This window comes from Acomys minous (genome assembly GCF_964271855.1).
Source record: "Acomys minous genome assembly, chromosome: 13".
NCBI classification, from domain to species: domain Eukaryota; kingdom Metazoa; phylum Chordata; class Mammalia; order Rodentia; family Muridae; genus Acomys; species Acomys minous.
In genome coordinates this window covers 95,853,685-95,877,757 of record NC_140495.1, presented here as the reverse complement: position 1 = coordinate 95,877,757, position 24,073 = coordinate 95,853,685, and the positions used below count along the sequence as shown (strand labels likewise).

General features: G+C 40.2%; 1 protein-coding gene across 1 annotated transcript in view; it reads right to left on the bottom strand.

The window, feature by feature from the left end:
* Window positions 1-24,073, bottom strand: part of TMEM26 (transmembrane protein 26) — a 48,800-nt gene that overhangs the window by 12,311 nt on the left and 12,416 nt on the right. Inside the window, exons 2-4 of the mRNA XM_084753350.1 lie at window positions 18,643-18,721; window positions 13,313-13,426; window positions 8,624-8,844 (exon numbers count right to left, since the gene is read on the bottom strand). Coding sequence (XP_084609476.1) covers window positions 8,624-8,844; window positions 13,313-13,426; window positions 18,643-18,721 — 414 coding nt within the window. The remainder of the gene's footprint in view (window positions 1-8,623; window positions 8,845-13,312; window positions 13,427-18,642; window positions 18,722-24,073) is intronic.

Here is a 24,073-nt window from a genome sequence, read left to right as displayed (position 1 = left end):
GTCTTCTGGCCAGGTGGATATCAGACACACACATAGTAGAAAAATATGCATGCAGGTAAAACACTCATACACATAAAAATTTAAAAATTTAGTTTAAAATATCACACTTGATTATTTTTCTTAACTAATTCTTTTTGGAATATAAAGTTTTTTTTTTTATATATAAAAGAGATAGTGAATAGGGTTCGTGCACGTTTAAAAATGCCGCACACATGTTAAGACAATTAAGAAGAGAAAGGATGGGTACAAAGTATGAAGGTTTTACAAGGAACATTTCACTGAGAAAACTGTAGCGCGACTGAGTACGGAAGACGCGCAGGGAGGCCCTCCTCTGCAATGCCAAGTATTCTGAAATATAGTAATGCTGTGGGAACAGACTTTCTCTTTATAATGAATAATCTGTGTTCAGAAATCATACCTAGTGTTTCCCAGAGGTGATGAACTATTTCTCCCGTATATACTGAATTTAGACTTGCGAACTCTTTGAAAGAGAAGCTACGGCGAAAGGAAAGGTCAACAGATGCCTCTCCCCTTCAACAAATGTGGCTTGTATTAGACACGCTGTCAAAGATCGCGGTCCGCGCTGTGGAAATTACCCAGAGAGAGCAACAAAATCAGTAACGTCAACTTTCCTTAAAGTAGCAGCATTTCAGGTAAGAGCAGTGAGCATGCGCAGTGTCCATGCTTGTGGCTCAGCTGCCTGAGAGAATTGTGGAAGACAGAGTTGAAGCGGCCTGGGAAGAATTTATTCCGAATGATTGCAGTCGGTGGGAAACCTGACTCTAATGTGCTACAACAAATGGTGGGAGAGGTTTCAGACCCTTGGAAAGAAAACACTGGAGGACCCTTGGACGTCAGCTGATTGATGTGGATGGAATATTTCTGTTTGCTAATTGAGATTTAAAGTGAGGCTCCGATGTTCCCACAAGTACTGCAAGATGGATCCCCACCTTTCTCTATGACATTGACTCCTTATTAGATTTTTTTCATAATTTTTTTTAGTATATCTGGAAGATAGGAAACTTATGTCCATAAGAAAAGCAAGAGCTGGGAGAAGATTAAAACTCATCAGAACAAAGAAGCAAAGAATTGTTCTTTAGATTTCCTAAAAGAGGTGCTCTAAGAGAGAGAAACCAAGGCTGCCTGTGATTTGAATATGAAAAGTCCCCTGTAGGCCTTTGTGTTTGTACATCTGGCTCCTAGCATGGCTGGGGGGTGGGGTTATGGGACTTTACGAGGGAGGTGGAGCCTAGCTAGAGGAAGTGTGTTGCTGGGGATGGATGGGGTTTGAGAGTTTATAACCTGACCTGACCTGACTTGTCTTCTCTCTCTCTTTGCTTCCTGTTGGCCAGGGGCCAGCTTCCTGTTCCTGCAGCCACGCCTTCCGCAGCATGTTGGGCAGCATCCTGTCCGGAACTGTAAGCCAACTAAAACCTTTTTGCCTTAACTCTTTTCTTTTGGGGTATTCTACTACATCATCAGAAAAGTAATCTAGTGAGAGGGAGGAAGGGAGGGAACGGGTTTGTTAGCTAAAAGGGGAAAGTTGCAGTATCAAGGTTGTAAGCCTATGCATGCGAGCGATAAACAGATTTCAAATTTCCTAGACAATTTCTAAGAACAAGGAAGTGTTGGAGGGACATGATAAATTCTCCCGATGTGGTCAGCTGACTGAGAAATTACAGGCATGTTCAGCCAAGAGCTAACAGGGCCCTGTTTAAATGGGAGCCTGAGGAACACATGAACATTCCTCAAGGCCAGATGTATGACTCAGTACATCGTATGAATTCAGTGGGTCCAGCTGCGAGGAGTTTCATCACCATTTCTGCTCAAAGCACAGACTGACCACAGACTGCATCATTTCACTGGAACTATGCAAGATTCAAGCTAGAAGTAACAATGAAAACTAAACAAACAGACAAACAAATAAGTCAACGCATCAGCCAGTGTTGTGGAAACGCTGATAGACCCTTTCAGATTAAGAAAACAGAGGCAGAGGATCTGGAGAAAAGTCTCAGTGGTTAAGAACACTTGCTGTTCTTTTAGAGGATCCAGGTTCAGCTTCCAGCACCTACCTGCAACTCTAGCTCCACGAACCACCCTCTTGTCTCTGCAGGCACTAAACACATATGGAGCACTTACATATGTGAAGGCAAACTCATATGCATAAAATAAAAACAGTTTTACGATGACAAGTGAAGAAGATTGTGATGGTGGTAGAGTCGTTTGGAAAATGTCTAGTTACTGACAAAGTATGTGATATGTCAAAAACAGAAATAAAGGAGGCTATAACTGGAGACCAAAAGATAGGAGTATCAAAACAGTTAATATTTTCAAAGGTGAAAGACAGTTCTGTGCATAAATTAAATGTGAAAGCCTCAATAAGTTCACAGTCTAAGTAAAGAGATAGCAACCGTGTGAAATGAGTACAGAGACCCCCAAAGAGTCAACAGTAGGGGGGCTGATCTGACAAAAATCAACTAAAAAGAATCCACAGTTTAACGTCACATCTAGATCTGAGACAGCAAGAGGAAGAATTAGTAACCTGGAAAACAGAACCATAGAAAATATCTGACCCCGAAGCTCAGAGAGATAGAACCCAAGATCTCTGAAACACTCGGACAAGCACGGTCAACAGCAATCTCAGCAAGGTGAGGAGGATGGCAAGCAGAGCAAGTGTTTAGAGACAGTGCCTGAGGTATGTGCCTAGATGCAGCAGCACAGCCAAACTGCCGGTACATGGAGGAAAGGAATCCTTAAGAGCTGCAAGAGCAAACGTTCTTCATGCGCAGGATGCCTGTGAATAAGCAAGGTGGAAGGTCTGGTAGGAGACAACGGTGGTGGGGAGAAAACAACCGCATGGTTGAGTTACACATGTGTAATACAGACACTTGACATATATGTGTGTTAAAAGGAAAGCTTGTCAACCAAGCATTCTCTCTGAAACAAAGCTATTCTTCAACACAAAGACAAAATAAACACTTTTCCATTTAAAGAAAGGCTTGGAAAGTCTCTCGCTTGCAAGTTTGTCTTGAGGGGAAGAAAACCCAAATGATGTTGCCAGGCAGGATGGAAAGGGATCTCACCCTTCTGTTAAATGGAAATATCGTAAAGGACAAAACCACATTGTGTGCTATACTATACAAAGACGTAATATATGTATTGCCGTGACAGCACGCAGGAGGAGATTGAGATGAAGTTACGGTCCATGAAGCAGATGGAGCCAGGCGTGATGATGAAATGGAATAATGCTGCTGCATTTTACTGTAACCGCATCAGTATTAACCTGTTGTAGAGTGTAAACAAGAACACATCCTTCACAAGCAGGCGGAACACTCTAGAGGAAGCCAGACACTTCACCAAGCAAGGATCAGTACATTTAAACGTCTTGAACCCATTTAAATGATAATAACGGACTACAACAGAATTAAAATAAAAACAAAGGAAAGACATTTCAGGAACCTTCCTCTACTTGGAAACTGACACACCTCACTTTCAAATAATCACGATCCAAGGAGAGATGACAGGAGAACCGGAGAGTTGAATCATATTAAAGAAAAGGATAACACATCAGCATCCGTAGGCTGTTAAGATAGCAGTGCTGAGAAGGAAACCTGGCTCTGTATGCTTATGCTAGAGGAGAAAGACTGGTCATCTACGGTCTCAGTAAGAAATGAAAAACTGCAAACAGTCCAAGGCAATCATAAGAAAGAATAAGTACAAACATCATGGCAAAAACAAATAAAATGTAAAACAGAATAACAATCAAGTCAACAACACCCAACACTGATAATAATAATAATAATAATAATAATAATAATAATAATAATAATAAACAATAATTCTCACAGAACAAGCAAGCCCATCCTCTTTGGGGAAAAGCAAAAAGAGTGAGCCAACACTCAAACCCAGGAATGAAAAAGAAGGCACATGCCTGACTCTACAGAGATTAACACAGATATGTTAGCAGTATGATAACTTCAAGACAAAAGATAGACTATTTATATGAAAGATGAAAAAAAAAAAAACCTTAGAAAGTACAACACAACCCGAAACTTAAAAATGTACAGTATATAATTAATCCTAGAGGAAGAAATAATGTTGATTTAGTAATTAGGTAAAATGAAGAAAGGAAGGAGGAAGATGAGGAAGAGAGAGGAAGAAGAAAAGGAAACAGCTTCCAACAAAGTAAAGGCTTAAAAATAAAGAGGTTGCTGCCTGGGGTGTTTCTATAAGCCAGTGTTACCCTGATGCAAACGCCAGTACAAAGCACAGTTAGCAACGATATTGTGGAACAACACACCTGTGTGTAACATAGAAGAAATGAGAAGCATTCACAAATCAGACCAAAAATCATATTATAAAGAATTATGCAGCATGACTAAATTCAATTTATCCTGGCATTTTGATGGTGGTTTAACATCTGACAATGTTAATTTTTAGCATTAAAGGACAACCAAAATAAAACCATATGAATAAAGGGAGACTTCCTGATATTCAATATATGTAGAGAAAAAACTCTCAGTAATGTAGAAAGAAAAACACCTTTCCTCAAGTTTATAATGATAGTCTCTGAAGGCCTATGTGAACCTCATCCTTAGTAGAGAACGATGAAATATTTCTCTCCAAATCCAATTGCTCAATTCTACTGCTTCTGTCCAACAGAGAAAAAAGCTACTGGGTAGTAGAATAAGACAAGAAAAAGAAATTCATGGAGCAAACCTTGGCAACAAGCAGAAGTGTCTTTCGTTATAAATAACATGATCTAACATACAGTAAAACTTGGACATAAAACAAAATAAGCAAGTTTCATGCGTCATTGACAATTACACAATCATTATGTACGTAGATTATATCTCTGTTTTTTTTATGTCTCTGTTAAAGCAACTAAAAGTGATAAAATGAAATTTAAAGAAAAAGCCATTAGAAGGATTATAAGAAAAAATAAAAATGCATAAAAGACTCAAGAGAATCATTTAGAAAAGCAGAGAAAAGACTTAAAAAAAACAAAGGTGAATTGGAGTGTACTTAAGCTCAGACATTTTTTCCTCTTTAGAAATATTTTTTATTAATTTATTCTCTCATATATTTCATCCCAACTGCAGTCTCCCCTCCCTTCCTGGCCTCCCACATTCTCTACCCTACCCTGACCTCTCTACACCGTCCACACTTCCTCAGTTTCCCTTCAGGAAAGGGCAAGTCTCCCAGGGACATATGAACTTGCAATAAAATCTTATTGCACCTCCCCTCATAGTAAGGCTGGGCGAGGCAACCTCGTAGGAGGACAAAAGTCCCCAAAGCAGGCACAAGTGTCAGAAACAATCCCAGGCTTTTTGCATTCACATACGCAAGGGCTTCAAAATTCTGATTCTTCCCAACTTTGCTTTGCTTCCTCTGAGACCACAAGGTTTTCCTTCCATTTCCTTGCTTGGTTTCATTTGTTTTGTTTTGTTTTAAAGTTTGGCAAGATAATCACAGCCACAAGGATAGGCAATGGCCCTGGGTTACCCAAAGCAATGATTTTAGAAAGCAGTGCTGCAGTGTCTACAGTACCCCACCTCAAGGATCACCACAGGTGTGATGAGGCTGGAAAGACAAACACATGCCTCACTGGAGCTCTTATACCTGGACTCGACTGATTTTGAACCAGCTGGACTCTGAAAGCGTATTTTCAACACATAATTTTAAAGACAATTACGCCAGTCTGGTACAACAAATAATTCAAGGTTGAGGACAAAAATGCTGAATTTGAAAGTTCACACAAAATTAAATCAAATGGACACACACACACACACACACACACACATGTTTGTGGTATCATTTCTTAAAATATAAGTAAGACCAGAGGCGAGAACACACACACACACACACACACACACACACACACACACACACACGTTTGTGGTATCATTTCTTAAAATATAAGTAAGACTAGAGGTGAGAACACACACACACACACACACACACACACACACACACACACACACACACAAACGTTTGTGGTATCATTTCTTACAATATAAGTAAGACCAGAGGTGAGAACACGCATACATACACACACACACACACACACACACACACACACACACACACACACACACACACGTTTGTGGTATCATTTCTTACAATATAAGTAAGACCAGAGGCGGGAACTTAGAACTTGGAAGGAATCTTTTTGAAGAAAGGAAAATCTCTAGACACATTCCAGGACTTGACCTCATGGTGAGGTGCATTTGAGTTATGGAGGTGCAGGGAGGGGTGGGGGGCAGATGGGAGATTGCAAAAGGCCACTGGCACAATCTGGTTTGAAACAAAATAACTTCAATTTGAGAAAATATAACTGAAAATAATATTGAGATGTATTTAAAAATAGAATCTGTAACAAAAATCCTTTGGGACTGTGCTTGTTAGGACACTCAAATTCTTGTAAAACATTGTATACCATTAACATATAATCCACACACATTCTATAATAAACTTGGGAGTCATTTCTAGAATACTTTCTATCCATGGATGAGAAGCTTAGAGATACAAGGGCCAAGTCTAATTTATTCAGCCCTAGTAAGTATTAACTTGTATGAAAGGCAAGTTCAGAATTTCCAAAATCTATACTCAGTGGCAGAAAAATTGGAGGTATTGATGTAGCTTTGAGATATCAAGTGCTTCCTAAATTCTTGCCGGACCAAAACAATGCTGCATTGGCTGAACTGTGTGCTCTTCGGTTCGTAACTGGTTTATGCTTTGGCTCCCTAGGCTCTGCCTAGCACAGTACCTGGCACATGTTACATAACAAACCAGCTCTTAGTCAATTAAACAGTGCCTAGTGACTTCCAAGGGTGCTTTTTTTTTTATGGGTCAAGTGATTAAAGAGACTTATTTAATAATCAACATTTATTGATAAACATGGGATACATAACTCTTTGATGATACTTCTGGATGGGACGCGGAGAGTCCATTAAGATAACTGGGTTTGGCATCTCCCTTGTTTTATGACGAGCTCCGTAAAACATAGCCCTCCCCAAGCCCTTTTACTATCTCGTGTTGCCTACGTTCTCTGGAGCTGTTCAGCATGCATGCATCCATTTACAGACAGGAGTAATCTATCATCATAGTGCCATGCCTCTGTAACTATCCACATTCATTATTTTATGTCCTCCATCACAATCCACTCATGTTCCTCTAGTAACGGCGTTGTATTATAATTATCTTAAACGTATTTGGAAGCATTATGCAATATAAATCGCTGGTCAAACATAAGGCATTGAAATCACAAGGCTAAAATAAACACTATGAGTAGAGCCATCCAATTCATATCTGACTCCTTAAAAAACAATGTCAACTTTGTACACTAAAAGAAAGATTAGTATTCACAAAACAGTGAGTGTTCTTAGAAAATACCTCTTGCTTATAAATAATGATTCGCGCTGTAATTGAGAAATTAAGTTTACTTAATAAGCTGGTGTACTTTGCTTAGGCTTTACGTTTTGTTGTTTGAGGAGTGTGGGATAAAGTAAACTGTAGCATTAAAAGCCAGCCTCTTTCCAATTTATTTTTATAGCATCATACAAAACAACCCAAGCTTAAAGTACATCCAGGCACGGAGACTCAAATCCCTAATGGGAAGAAAGCAGTTCCATAAACAGATGTGATCATGGATTCGGAGTTTATTTGCTTCTGGCAAAAAAAAAAAAAAAAAAAAAAAAAAAAAAGTAAAGTACCAACTCAATAAGTTTTAATTTATAGGCATCTCCACCAGAAAGCCTTTGGGCGCTTTGAACAAAACTGACTAAAAATAAAATTTCACACAATAAAACTTCATCTGCTCCATTCGCCTTTCTTACCGGGAAATGTAAATTCTTCAGCCGGAGAAAGGGACACTTTCTCTGTGGGCTCTTGTAACTACGCAGCGATCTAGAAGAAAATATTGCCATTGGATATACTCCTGACACCTGGGTAAGAGAGGAAAGAGATACCCGAGGGATCCAGATACCTGTGGCCACTGTGCTTCCGCCATGACCCTTCCGCACTGAGGGTGCAGCTGTATTGCTGTCTTGTGTTCTATCCAGCATGTGTGGGCATATGCTGTCCCTTTCTTGGGCAGCGCCTCCTTCCTGTATTTTCCTCTTTACTATAAAGGTTGGTCCCTAGCATGTCCTTAAACATATATGTGCATACACAGTACATGTGCCGTGTATGTGAATACATGTTCATGGGTGAGCGTATGTGTGTTAATGTGCCTGCACATGTGTGATGGTGCATATGGTGGCCTTGACATGGCGTGTCTTCATCTGTCACCCTCCACCATACTTTCTGAGTCTCTCACTGAATGTGGAGCTCACTGACCCAGCTTGAACGGCTGGCCAGTGAGCTCCAGAGTCTCCTGTCTTCACATCACCAGTGCTGAGATCACAGACACACACCACCATGGCTGGTTTTTCCATGGGAATTGGGTATTTGAACTCAGGTCCTGATGGGAAAACAATTCACTAAGTCATCTCTCTAGCCCTGACATGAGGCTATCTTAGAAAATAAACGAACAAACAAACAATAAAACCTGACTCATGCAGAGTCCGAATAAGGGAGCAATGAGACAAACATGTGGTGCTGATGTTGAGTCTGACCTTACCTGACATTATTTTCCTTCAGAGTCTCCGTAGTGAATTCCAGTATGTCAGCTGCCGTCCCCACAAACATCAGAAGCAGTTCTGAGAGCTGATCTCTAGTAATGGTGCCTCCAATCGGCAGAAACCATCGGCCAATGATTAATATTAACAGCAGTGTTTGGTGGAGTCCTAAGGTCCAGACTGGTTCACACACCATGGCTAAGGTACGTACAAATCCCTTGGCCTGTTGAACAGACATCCCATGGACATCAGGGTTAGAAACCACCAGTGTGTAGAGGATTATCTGCATCAACATGACCTTCAGTCAACAGTGTGCTTTTGTCAACATTTTCCAAGAGTCACTCTCATTTACTAAGGAAAATAACAGCCCTTTTAGCTGAACACTGTAAAAAAAGGAAGATACTGGGGTTCTAAGGTAGGACTTACTTGGCAAGTGGCTAATTTAAACCTTATACTGCTAGTGACATGAGCCTTTGTGATATAGATAAAGAACCAAATTAATAACCTTTTAAATATGATTAGGTGTTCTATTACACTCCATAATAAAGTATAATACATAGCAAAGTTTGATAAATTCTATATGAAAATTATTTAAAAATCCAGTATTTCTCTTACACTGATTTAAAATAAGAGTTTATTGACTTTGAAATTTTTAGCATACTACAATTTTCCTCTTGTCCATCACTGCCTTAAAATTGTAATAAAAATTTTATCTGTTTACTTAGTGGAAGAGAATAATTATAATATTTCCTATTTTTACTCTGAATACATAGCATATTATTCAATCATCTATAATTCTGCAAGAAAAATTTAGTCTGCCTTTACTCTTAGGTTTGAGAAAAAGTTAGATCCCCTAGTATATCTTGGAGGAAACACCCTTCCAATTTAATTTTGAAGTAAATTTCAAAGTATCTTACTATCAGCTTGGGCTAAACTATGTAAGGGCTACAAGATCTGTGTCACAAGTAGACAGGACAATGATTCCAGGTGACCTATGCAAGCACCGTAGTTGCCTTTGTGCAGAACTGAGTTGTGTCTTTTGATCAGTTAACCACACCAAATACACAAGGACAAGGAAGAGAAATAACCAGTGGATAAGAGGGCTGATTAAATCCATGCAGGAAGATCAAGAAAGTTTTCCACTCATTTGTTCTTGCTGTTTCTCCTGTGAGGCTTCTCATACAACTCCTTTAACTCACAGAGAGAAACAACGTTATCCGGATAAATGTTACTGTTTTAGTTAAGATGAAAAACCTAGGGACGCTCAACATCTGTTCAGAGGGGGGAAGCCTCTCAGAGGGCAGTGGTCCTAGGCTCCCTTCTACAAGCATAGCAGGGTCATAGTGTCAGGGGTTGGCTCTCTCCCATAGGGTGGATCTCAGGTTGGGCCGGGCATTGGTTGGATGTTTCCTCAGCTCTGCTCTGTCTTTATCTGCATATCTTGTAGGCAGGGTACATTTTGGGGGAAAGTTTCGGTGGGTGGATTGGTGTTCCCTTCCCTCCACTAGGAGTCCTGTCTAGCAAGACTTGCAGCCAAACATTGGGTATTATGTAGGGAGTCTTGTGGAAAAGTTGGGGTTGGGGGGGGAAGACTGAAGACCTGGCGTTGACAGGAGCTCCACAAGAAGACAAACAGAGCTAACCAACCCAGGCCCAGAGGGGCCTGTGGAGACTGAAGCATCAACCAAAGACCATGCAGAGAATGAGCCTAGGCACCCTACACAGATGTAGCAGATGGGCAGCTCAGGCTTCATGTGGGTCTGCTAATAAGGAGAGCAGGGGCTGTCTCTGACATGGACTCTCTTGCCTGCTTTTTGATCACTTCCCACTGGTGGGGCTGCCTCTCTAGGCCACAGGGGAGGAGAATGTCTAGTTCTGACGTAACTTGATGTGCTGGGGTGGGGTTGGTAGTGGGGCCTCCCATTTTTCTGAGGAGTAAAGGGGAACAAGGATGGGGAAAGAGGGGAGGTGAAACTTGGAGGAGAGGAAAGAAGGGGTTACAATTGGGGTGTAAAGTGAATAAATAAAATTAATTAATTAATTAAAAACACAAAAATAGTAAAAAAAAAAAATGAATGACTTATCCACAGTCATATAGGTAAACTCTAACTGAAATAATAGTGTGTGGATAATAATGCCTGGACCACTCTATTCTGCTCTGGCACTTATTTTAGAAGACACCTTTTGTTTTTTAGTTGTAGAGACCTTTGTTTGTGTTGAGTCCCTTCTGTAAACTATTTTCAAAGAGATCTTTATCGAGTTGCTCTATCAAGATACATGAAGGAAAAATGCCATCTTGTCACTCTAGTTTGGCAAATATCCTTTTTTATTATAGGAATATTATATATAATGAATATGTATGCATTTATGTATACATATTCATTATATATAATATTTATATATTCATATATATTCCTAGCTAGTTCAGCAAAATAAGAAAAAATAAAGGTTATACTCATAGAAAAGGAAGAAATAGAACTGTCTTGTTCAGACGTCACATTCTTGTATATGTAGAGAGTCCTAAAGAATAGGTGGGAGAAAAAAGAAAAACCTTTCACAGAACTAAAAAAACAAATTGTAGGTATAAAATTTTGACACTCAAGAGTCAATCTTCCTTCTACATACTGGCAAAGACATAAATATTGAAGCTAATATTTGGTATCACTTACATTGCCACTGTGGAAAATAAAATATTAGCTTATGAATCTAACAAAATGTTAAAGCACACATATGTTATATGTGCATCTGTGTTAAAATACATTATGTTTGTACATATGTGTGTCAGATATGTATATATGTATCATTTACATATATGATAAAACTACTAAATGCTGAGGAGATAAATCAGTCTCTCTGTTTTCTGGACAGTGCAGGAATCAAACTCAGGACCTTGCATCTTTGAGGCACGTGCTCTCATGCTGGGCTGTGCCCACAGTCCTGGAAGGCTAAAATCAAAGACTAACTGAAGAGAGGCCATGTACTCATGGAGAAAGAGGCTCAACATTGCCAACATGTCAGCTATCGATAACTTGACATGGGTTTGATGCCAGCTTAACCCTAATGCCACCAAGCTATTTGGTGACAGCTGAAGAACAGAGTCTAATGTTTGCATGGATAGGTAAAATATCCAAAATGGCTGGCACAACATTAAAGCAAACAAAACTGGAGCCCTGATGCTACCTAACTTTTAATTACATAGATAGTGCACTTTAGGTAAAAAGTATAAACAGAGAGGCTCATGGGACAGAAAACAGACCCCACACACCCACAAGGAATTTCAAAATATTAGCAAATGTAATTCAGAGAAGGTAAAATAATTTAAAAAAAAATGGTACTAGAATAACTAGGTATCCATATGCCTAGAAAGAAAGAACTGAGCCACATGGAGCTATGGAGCTTACGGTCTTTGCAAAATTCAGAGAACTAGACATAAAATGTGAAGCTATGAAGTGTCCAGAAGCTTGCATTAGGGAAGCCAGAGTGATGCGTGTTACGATGCTGATTTTAGATACAGAATCTAAGGAAGGATCTGGGAAATAATTGCTAAAAAATGTTCTGCTCTATAAAAGGCAAGAAAATAAAAAGACAAACCATGGGCACAGAGAGAAATATTTTCAATGGAGACACATCTGCTAATGGACTGTTATCTAAAACATGTGAAGATCCAAAACTGAATCAGAAGGCAAACGGGACAAGATGTGTGAATGCGTCTATTTAGGGGGTGTTGGCCACTGCAGGATGTGATTAGCACGTGCAAAACCTTGGCCTTGATCTCCCTCATCACAGAGAGAAGGAGAGGTAGAAGAAGAGAGGGGAGGAAGGGAAGGAAATAGGGAAGAAAGGAGAGAGAGATGGAAGGAGGGAGAGAGTAGGGGAAGGAGGGGCTGCTTTCTAAAAAGTAGTTGGGGCAGGTGAAGAAGGGAAGGTCCTTGATAAGTGAGCACACATTTTGGATAGAAACTATAATACGTGCGTCTAAATGCATAGCACATACAATATCCAAAGTGAACTCTTACGTAAACTATAACATTTAGTGACAACGACACATCCACATAGGTGCATCTTGCTTTGGGATAAAAAACACTGGGACTCGGGATATATCTCAGTTGGCAGAGTGCCAAGTATGCACAAGGTTCTGAGTCCAATCCACAGCAGCTCAAGCACCTGGCAGATGCCGATGATCCTAGGACATGGGAGGTGGAGGCAGGATGCTTAGAAGTCCAAGGTCGTTCTCAGCTACATAATGAGCTCGTAGCCAACCTGGACTGTGTGGTACCCTGCCTCAAGCACACACAGATGCTGGACTAATATGTCAACGAGGTGTAAGATATAATAGAAGGGCAGGCTGTGTATGGATGAGAGAAAGATGTTTATGGGTAACATCACTACCTTCCTCTCGGTTGTGCTGTGAATTCAAATTTACTCTGGTTAAAGGAAGATATTATACATAAACATATCTTAAAATACAGACATATGATTAGAGCACATAAATTTGAGTACAAGTAATATGCCGTAATATTGATACGTTTTAGTTTATATTTCTATACACATGTTGTGAGAGTGTTGCTAATACATATGCTTACTAAGGAAAACTGCACCATTATGTAGGTGATACAGGTTTAACAAATGCGGTATGTCTTCTTCTGTGACACTTTATGAAACTTTTTGTACATGGTGGGGAAAGCTCTTACCCCCTCAAGGATATGTTCCATCCCATTGGCGTGCTCGTGGGACGTCAGGTTTTGATTGATATCACCTCTTCCGCTGATGTTCTGTGCTGTTTTCTCAGGCTGGGTGCTACAATTCTAAGAATTGAGAATGGTGTGTACAAAAACCATCACAGCAAAGTAACAGCAAAGCAGCTGTGACATTTACAGAGCCTGCATGAACATTACCTGGGACCAGAGTATGAACCGGAAGAGAGGCACAGAGAGCGCTCACTGCCTGTCTCCCCTTCCAATAGCATAGGAGGATAGAGATGCTGAGCTGTCACAAAAAGCCATGCAATCTATGGCTGAGTGGTGGGGGGGTCCCTTTGTTGAACCTTTGTTAGAATAATTGTGATACAAACTCTGAGAATACATAGGACCCCTTCAAAGCATTTATTTTATGAGTTCATTCATTACCAAGAAAGCTCTCTATCTAAAATTATCATTCCAGTTGAATAAATAATTCAATTACTTTTCACCCATCGGGCTGGGCATTGGTGCTTGCGCGGGCGCACGCGCACGCACGTGCGTGCATACACACACACACACACAAAAGTCAGCATGTCCCATGTCACAGACACCAGTGTTGATACCAAAGCCAACTTAGGGTCTTGGGAAATTGGATACTTGGCATAAAAGACAATCTCCTTCTTCCCTTTCTTTGTGTATAATTTTCTCTAGCCAGATACTGGGAAACTGAGATTAATAAGAGGCGGAAATTTTTATAAGAAAGCAGAGATAGTACTTGGCAATGTAGCCACTGTGGGCACACACTTTAAACGTGCCTTCGAGACTGGTTGACTCTTCCTAAGCATTTGCAGTGCTGACATGGTTTTACAGCAAACTCTCTCTCTCTCTCTCTCTCTCTCTCTCTCTCTCTCTCTCTCTCTCTCTCTCTCACACACACACACACACACACAGACAGAGAGAGACAGAGACAGATAGACAGACAAACAGACAGACAGACAAAGAGAGCTACTACCACAAATTATCACCACGACGACCACCACTAATACCAAAATCACCACCCTTCTCCATGATTACACTTTTTTTTTTAAAGAGAGAAAGCTATTGGTGGAAAAAGCGCTCAAGCCATAAGAAATACTTTATTCTTAACTATTCTTGATACCATGGCATGTATTCCACAAGCCATTTGACAAGTAAACAAAAAAGCCTTCCAAGAAGCCACTATTTTCTGCTCTGAACCCAAGCGATTGGTGTCGTAAGTGAAATAACATGAATGATTAGGAGTATTCACACTATGTGTGTGCATTTGTGTGTGCATGTATGTTCGTATGTACATGCAAGTGCAAGAAAGTGTGTGTGCATGCATATGCATTATTGTATGTGGGTGTTATGTTCACGTATGTAGGTGTGTGACAATGTATGTATGTGTCTGTTTGTGTGAGCGTATGTGCATGTGTGTGAATCTGTATGAATGCGCATATGTGTTTATGCTGTGTGTGCATGCATACATGTATATACATTTGTGCCACTAAGGTTTAAAGAAGATACAATGGAGAAAAAACATTTAATCTTTGATCTACAACCTAACTCATCATTTACAGAGTGCCTCTGTGACCTTAAGTACGTAACTGTCATTAGAAACGAAATTTAACCACCTTTTTTATAGGCATGGAAATATACTGTATATTAAAATTGGTGAGAGTGAGATGATACGTCTTGATACCTTTATCTCCCAAACTCCATAAACATCTTGCTATTTAGGGAAAATGTTGCCCTTGAGTGCAGTGCTTTCTAATTTGGAAGCAAATGGCTTTTCATGTGCGTCGTGGTGGCAATTGAGCTCCTTTCCTGTTACTCGGTTTAGATGAACAGAACTTTCCTTTTAAGGACAAGTGAGGCAACCACCAGCATGGGATTTAAACCCTTAACCCTAATTTGACTTGGTCTGCTTTTGTGTCTGTCCTTGTATCATCATGCAAGGGATTGTATGAAGGTCATTTTGGTACCAGCATGTTACTTATTTACGGCCGTGTCATTAAAACCTAATGTATCCCTTTGGCTCAAAGATAACAAGGGCATGACAAAGAGCTTTCCTGTCACTTTTAGCATGCTCTGTCACAAGAAGAGCTTACACGTGGTTAGAATTGCAATCCTTAGGACAGTTTTGTTTACATGTGTGTAGATCATATCCCTTCTGGGATGAAGGTATGAAACTGCCTATCTAGAGCAATGGGGATGCAAATAAATGGAGAATGTTGGAAATTACGATTTGTGTTTTTGTTTGTAATTGGGTGCATGTCTCTCTGTGGTTTTATGCTCACATTCCTGCAGATGACTGAAGAGACCAGAGAGGGTGTCAGATTTCCTGGAGCTGGAGTGACAGGAGGTTATGGGTCCCCTGGGTGTCAAGACTTGAACTCAGGATCTCTGCAAGAGCAGAAAGTGTTCTTAACCACGAATCCATCTCTCGACTCCACGAGTGGAAAGCAAATGGCTTTTTCCATCATGGAAAAAAAGTACATGATTCTTACGCAAGCTCCCCTGAAACACTAGAGTGTGTTCTCCTGGACCAGGTGTTGGTTCTGAATTTAATTAAGCCTTCTAAGCCCCAGGGTTCATGGCTATAAAATAGAAATGTCTGCACCATGCCTAATGCATGGGGGTCTTTAAATCGACAAGTGAGAAAAGCTAACTGAAAACTCTCTGAAATGTCAGGTAAAGTGCAACAAAAGTGCTTATCGCAGTGAGAGGAGAGAGTGGATTTCTACACCTCCCTCAACTCTGACACGCCACTTATTTCTTTAAACAGAATCCCAATATTTTTATCTCTCTCTTTTTTCTACTTCTATCTACACTTGCCCTGTCTGCTTCAATTTCCAGTCATTCATTTTAATTGTCAGTGTCAAATCCCAGCAATAAAGACTTGATTTCTTTTGTAGTATGAAAATCACAGAAGTTTTGCCCGAGGCTAAAAACTCTATCACTTTTTTTTTTTCTCATTAAAAAGAGAGCTTTTGGTTGCATGCTATTGGTCGTAATGGGATTGGACTTGTATATCAATTAGCTGTGTAATACATTTATATTATTAAAGCATTTGGGAGAAATGAATTGTTATTGGGGATGATAGCCATGTCGTAGAATTGATGTGAGAGCTGAGGAGGCGAAATGTTTTACTCATGGCTACAAGATTGATATTTGCTTGGGAGTTCTTTCTAAAGGGATCCGCAAAGGTAAATTACTCTCTGTGTGCCTGAAGTTGGCAGAAGGCATTTTCAGATAAAGTTAATCATAAATTAGAGACTCGACCTTGATAGAAAATAACAGCGGTGGCAAAGACATCTATACAGGGTCAATTCTGAGCAGTTCTTGCCTAAAGCATGTTATCAATGCGGCCTCTTAAGCTTGCACAGGGGAATTAACAAAACAAATGACAGGCTCAGTCTTGAGCCCACAAGCCAGACAAGCCCATAAAGGAAGAAGGGTCAATATTTAAAATGCTGTATAAGCCAGCTATGCTGGGGAATGTCTGAACTCAGGAAGGTGATGCAGGAGCTTTGCTTCAAGTTTAGGGCCAGCATGAGCTACATGGTAAATACCAGGCTAGACTGTGACTCAAGAAAACAAACAAACAAATAAAACTGAGTGACAAGAACCCCTGTATAAATGGGGGTTGGATTGGAAGCCATGGTCATATACTTGGATACATATAATACTTTTTTCTGTGTTGGGCTCCATACTATCACTCCCTTATGTTTAATATCAGGGCTCTAGAAGAATATTCTATTTTATTTTTATGTTTAATTCTCTCCTCCCTCCCTCCCTCCCTCCCTCCCTCCCTCCCTCTCTCTCTCTCTCTCTCTCTCTCTCTCTCTCTCTCTCTCTCTCTCTGTGTATGTGTGCTCGCATGTGTGTATGTCTCTGTGTATGTGCCCACATGTGTGAACTAGAGATCTTAGAAGTGTTAGAGCTGGGTGTGGGTTCTTGGATCTGAACTCCAGTCTTCTCCAAGAGCAGCAAGTGCTCTGAACTGCTGAACTTTCTCTCCAGCCCACAAATTTCTGCTTTACTAAGATGTCCCCACAAGCTCCTGGGATACGTTTTCAATGCTCTCTAGAAGTTTGAATGCATTCATGCAGACACAGAAGGTAAAGATTTTTTAAAATGTAATTTCATTTTTGCTTTTATGTCTCTTAAAAATGTCCCATCAAATAATGCTAGAATGAGGCCTTAGCATAGTGAGAACCGTAGCATAAACTCTTGGGGCCCATTGAAGATGCAAGAGTTAAACCCCATTCACAGAGATAGAGAGATGGCTCAGAAAGTAAGAGCGCTTGCTGTGCAAGAACAAGGACCCAAGTTCAAATCCCCAACAGCCATATGAAAGTTATGTCTTACTGCATGATCCTATGACCCAAGATCTGGTAGAAAAAGAAACAAGAGAACCACTGGGGATTACTGGCAGAGTTCAGTGACAGACCTGGCCTTGAGGAAATTCAGCAGAAAGTGACAGAGAGCATCTTGTCTTCCAGTGGCTTCTGCAGGAAGAAGACAGTCACAAATATTTATGTGTACGTATACCAGACACATGTGCACCATACACCACACTCACACGTATACATACCAACATAAATGGGTAAATAACCATTTTCATATTCCCCTATGAGCTGTAGTTAGCATGTTGTGGGGACAGGAGGGTGGTTGTAAGGAGAAGATTTCTATGGCAACTCGACACACACTAGGGTCATCTGAGAAGAGAGAAGACTCAATTGAGAAATGGCCTATAAGCAAGCTTGTGAGGCGTTTTCTTAATTGATGACTGATCTAGAAGAGGGGAGGGGTCACTACGGACAATGCCATCCCTGGGTAGGTGGTCCTGTGCTGTATAAGAAAGCAGACTGAGCAAGGCACGAGTGAGCAAGTCAGTAAGCAGCATTCCTCCATGGCCCCTGCTTCAGTTCCTGCCTCTAGACTCTTGCCTTGTTTGAATTTCTATCTTGGCTTCCCTCAGTGAGCTGTGACCAGACGTGGAAGCCATATAAATCCTTCCTTCCCCCAAATTGCTCTTCATCATGGTTTTGTTCACAGCATCAGTAAACAAATTAAGATAATCACCAACAAGGGTATTAGTTGAGTAATAATAATGCAAAAGTAGTTGTGGTCGCTTCATTTATTTTTGATAGATTATAGGGTCACTTTTTTTTTTTTTTGCCTCCGGCCTCTTATTTCTTCAATTCTAGATAATTCCAACCCCACGGAAAAGCCCATAGCTGAAACAACTCATGTCTTATTCTGGAAGTGGATTGCTGCTTCACGTCACAGTCTCTTGCTTCTTTAGAAAGGAATACCTGGTTTCCATGGTGCATTTCAAGGAACCACAGGGACGGCATGATGTTGATCAGGTATAAAAAGATGGCCGGAGAGAACCTGGAAAGGGGAAGAGAGAAGGTTTTGCTCAAAGGGAGAAAATCAAGGAAGGGGCCAAGGAGATGGTTTGGCAGGTAGAGTGTTTGCCTTACAACCTAAGAATCTAAGGTCAGATCCCAAGAGCTCCTGTCGATGCCACGTGGTCTTGGGTGATTCCAGTATGTAGAGGGTAGGGATCCCGCCCTCCCCCAGGCAAGCTGATTGGCTAGGCTAGCTGAACGGGCAAATTCTAGGTTCGGGTGTGACATCCTGTCTCAATCTAGAAGGCGAAGAAGGCTCAAGGGAGGCATCCAATGTCCGCCCTTTGCCTCTGCATACACATGCACGCTTAAACACACGAGCTCCCATATTGTGAACACACATGGGCATCAGACACATATGCATGCCTCCCCCAAAAGAATGTCAACACATGCCCGATCCCAATAACAGTCACCCTCTGCTATTGTTACATGATTTCTGCCACAGGGATTACAGAGACCCACACACAGTCGCTGCAAAGCCTCTGCCAGCTGCCACTCGCAGTGAATCCCTAATCCAATTAATAGAAACTGACTGTAATATGGCATCGTGGGACACCGCCAATTAGATTCAGGCACAATACTGCTTATTTTGTATTTAAGATGTTTTACAGAAAGCAAACGCAGTCAGAGCAAATCCTGGATTTATTTCGACATTGCAATTTCAGGAAAGTTGATGGTAATTTCCACCCCCCCCCCCCATGCCTCAATCATTGGCCTAGAATTCTGAGATCTGACATAATAACCTCTTGCTAAAATACAAAACCCAAATGATGGAGACAAGGAGGGAGGAAGTTTCTTTGATCTCCTGTGTATTTGCTAAACCTGGAAAATTAAAGGAAAAAAAAAACAGCAGCTGAAATTTGGGGAATTTTTCAGTGGTTGGTTGGTTCAATATTTGTTACCTCCTGATTCAAAAATCAGAGGGCGCCGCTCACAGAGACATGCTCACTTGGGTTCAGATGGCCTGTGCTGAGGATCTCCTAATTTGTTTCCCAATTTACACAACGGGGACAAGCATTGCAACTGTCAGCTCTTAATGACAAGGGTCAATTTGCTCGGCTTAGTCCATGTGACTGACTTTCTCAGAGTTCTAGAGGTTGAACCACAGGGTTCAGGTGAATCTCCCATTCCGGGTCCTATGTGAGAACTTTTGAGTGTTGTCTTTGCATAGTCTTGTCTCGGAGCACAAGTTTGGAAGAGGCCTCTCACTCCCCTCCTCTTTTTAAAGCAGTTTCATTGGACTAGAAGTCTTGTATACAATTTAATTTCCGAATCCTGCCCCACTTTTGAATATGAACCTGGAAAGGAACCATGGCTGCCGCGTAGACCTGGCGAGGATCAGTTTGCCTCGGCATCTGGTGGAAGACCGCTCTCAGTGGAAGGTGGATTGTACTCATGTTTATTGTGGAATTGTGCTGGTGATCTTCGCTTTCACAATCTAGAACCACCAGGGAATAGACTCTTAGTGAGGAAGCCAGACTCTGGACTGGCTTGCCTGAGGGTGTGGGTGAGATGGTCTTAACTGGGTCAATTGAGTTGGGAAGTTCCACTCTGAAGGTGGGTGGCACCATCCTCTAGGCTCGTCACATGTCAGAGTGAAGATAGCTAGCAGAAAAACATGCAAAGATTTATGCATTTTTTTTCTCTCTCTGTGTTCTGACTGCGGGTATGAAGCGTTCGGTTCTTGCCTTGACTTGCCTGGGATAATGGACTCTAACCTGGAATCAGAAACCAAATAAACTCTTTCTTCTCTAAGTTGCCTTTGGGTCAGGGTGTTTCCATCACAGCAGTCTCAAAATGCAGTCTAAAAATGCAGGCTCAAAAAATTGAAATAATATGTTGGGCACACCTGAAACCTCAGTACCCTAGAGGTTGAGATGCATGAGGATTGCAAACTTAAGGCCAATTTGTGATGCACAGCAAGACTTTTACCTTTTAAAACCACTAATAATAATATAAAATTATTATTATATAATATATATATATTGTTGTTGTTATTATTATTATTATTATTATTATTATTATTATTATTATTAGAGACAATGTTCTTTCCAAATTGATTTCTTCAAATTGGTTTTGGATTAAGCCTCGATAGAATATCTTGAAGTCAAATTTATAACTTAATTCTTTTTATTAAAAATGTTTTTAGCACATAGATGTAGTTGTGAGATTAAACATTAACCAACTACGCTATTATAAGCCAGATAGTAAAGGATATAAAGATAAAGGGGAAAAAGAAAAAAAAATCAGGTGGAATTTTAAAAGGCCATTAACCCCTTTGTTATCTTCTTTAATCTTCTGAGAAAGAGGGAGAAAGGGTGAGGGGAAAAAAAAGAAGTCTTTTGAAAAAAATCAATATTTAATATAGACACTCTCCTACTTTTGATTTTTTGCCAAAACCAATTTTGAAGCCAAAGGGTATGGGTCAAGATATTATTAAAATCTAACTTGGAAGATGTCTGAGCTGCAGAGAAATGTCAAAAACCCATGTTGGGCATGCTCTTAAAAGAAAAACCATCAAGTCTTTGACTTCATATATCCCGGGAACCATGAGGGAGACTTACTGTATAACATGGGGAAGGAAGTCAATTTTTGTCAGAGGGCACGCTGCGCTATGTCAGGTGTCTTTGTTTGGACACAACAAATGTTAGGTGAAACAAAGTTAACCTGAAATTGATTTTGAGATTAGCAACCCTAGTACTATTGTTACAATGAAAATCTGGGGAAGCCTAAGACTTAGCACATAGTTGATCTCAAAAAGATGTTGAAAATAAAACAATGACTTTAATATCTTTGATTCATTAGATTCATTTTTATAGCTAGAAGAGATAATATTATCCCCTTTGAGTGTATTTCCTACTAATTAGGAGATTGACTTTGTACACACACACACACACACACACACACACAACTCAGTATTCAAGAATTTATGTGTTGTGTAATGTAGAAAGTCTAACCTCATTCACCTGGTAGCCAAGGACTCCACAATCTGTCTTAATGTCACTTTCCTTATTCCTGCCTCATCCTGTCAAGATCAACAACTTTAGCCCCAACTTGCTGTGGGGATAAACAAGACAAACAAACAACAAAACAAAAGTGTGTGCTAGATTCGTGGTATGATGTTTCGCTGGAGCCTTGAGTTCTAGCCCCAACACTGCTTAAGCAAAAACAGTTTGGGAAGGGTTCTTTTTCTTCAACTCCTCTTTACTAGGTCTATGTGTCGTAACAAAGAAGGCGAGAAGAGATGACCAAGTTGAGGAACAAATTACATTCCACTCTATCCATAGCTATCTCTAACAAATCATGGGTCCCCATTCAGAACACCGTGCCTACTTTGGCCAATCTAAAAAGAGAGAATGTGAAATGCCTTTAAATGTGAACATCTCCCCCAAATAAGGGAAACCTCTTTGGAATGCTCTTCGGCACTTGTCTGCCCATTTGCATCCAACTTGTACTTGCAAGGCATGGCCGTCAGTGTTCAGAACCTGCATTTAATGTTCATTTGACAAATGTTTGTATTTGTGAATAAAAGGTGACTGAATGAATAAAAAAAGGATGGATCTGCAAATATACACACACGGGCCTTTTATTTCTGGAAGTCTAGTACCCAAGATGTTCTTTGCATTGTGACTTTTGACAAATGTTTGTATTTGTGAATAAAAGGTGACTGAATGAATAAAAAAAGGATGGATCTGCAAATATACACACACGGGCCTTTTATTTCTGGAAGTCTAGTACCCAAGATGTTCTTTACATTGTGACTTTTAAAGAATTGTTATTCACACAGGTTAACTTTGTTTCACCTAACATTTGTTGTGTCCAAATTATTACTTTTAAAGATGAATATGTATTTTTGTATCATAGGTATGTATGGGTACACAGCACATATGTGAAGGTGTCCTCAGAGGCTAGAAGATGACCTCAGATCCCCCTGGTGCTGGAGTTACAAGGGGTTATGAGCTGCCTGAAATGGGAGCTGGGGACCAAAGTGGTATCCTCTGGAAGAGCAGCCAGTGATCTTGACCACTGAGCCACTTCTGCAGTCCAGGGTCTCATTGTGTCTGAGGCAGAGTGGTCAGTAGAAATGGTCACATCTGGGAGACCTGGCTTGGAATACCTTCCCTTTGTGTTTGCATATTTCTTACCTTTTGAGACATACGGTTGATTGGAAGTGTTAGGAGAAACAATGTGACACATGTAACAAATATTTCAGTTACTCAGTTACATAGCTTCTCTCTTCCGGGGGTGGGGGGTTAGGGTTAGTTTTTGCAAAACTGATAACAGCCCAACACCAATGAGTCAGCTGCTCGGAGAAACTCAAATGCACTTTTGTCTCTATTATTGTTATCCGGTCAGAAAATTAAAGTTGCTAGACAAGGCTTTTTTTTTTTAACGCTAAATTGTTTTGCTCAGCTGTGTTTCCTAAATTAAAATTTCTGTTGAATATTTTTTTCCTACATACCACTTATCTCCAAAGAAATACCTCATAGGCTTTTCCTATGTTCACTCATATAATGATTCACCTATTTAATTTATTTACTTTGTGTTATTTCTTGACCATGGGAGCATCTGTGTCTAGCAGAACAGGACTCTGAGAACTCTCACTTCAATTTTATTTTCTCTTTTAAGGGGGGGGGTGGGGTGGTCTCAGATGGATCAGCCTGACCTCGAACTCCTGAACTTTTGTCCTTCACATTTCTCTTGTTGGGGTTGTAAGCATGCACCACCGCATCAAGCTTAGCACGGAGTCCTTCAAAAGATGTACCTGTTGCATTTTGTCTTTTCATCTCATACTAAGACTATAAAATGCTATTTATCATACGAAGTAGTCATTTCACCAAATTACAATGTGTTTTTTCACAAAATGATTGTGTCATGCATTTAGCACTTTAAGGCTAGAGTTAGCTTTGTGTATTTCATTCGTCACTAGTCTAGAATTAGGATTCCATTACATTCTTTCTAACAATGACAATTATTGTTCTTTTTATTGCAAGTGTAGCACCCATTCATTTTTAGACATATAACATTATATACATACATATAGAGGGAAATTAACCATAATATCACTTGCTACATTAGTTTTCTGTTTTTTTTCTGGCTTCTAATCACATATACAAATGTGAACATGGTTAATATTTCAATGAAACAAAAATGCCCAAAATTTACTTCTGTATGAATACAGACTTAGTTTCTATTTCACTTCGTGGCATTTTACGCTCTACAGAACAGAATGGAGTTGCAAGGATCATACACTCAAGTCTCAAAATCTGATGTTAAAGCCACTTACATATGCCAAATGTAATTTCTGGAAACATTGTTTTCTTGGAAATTA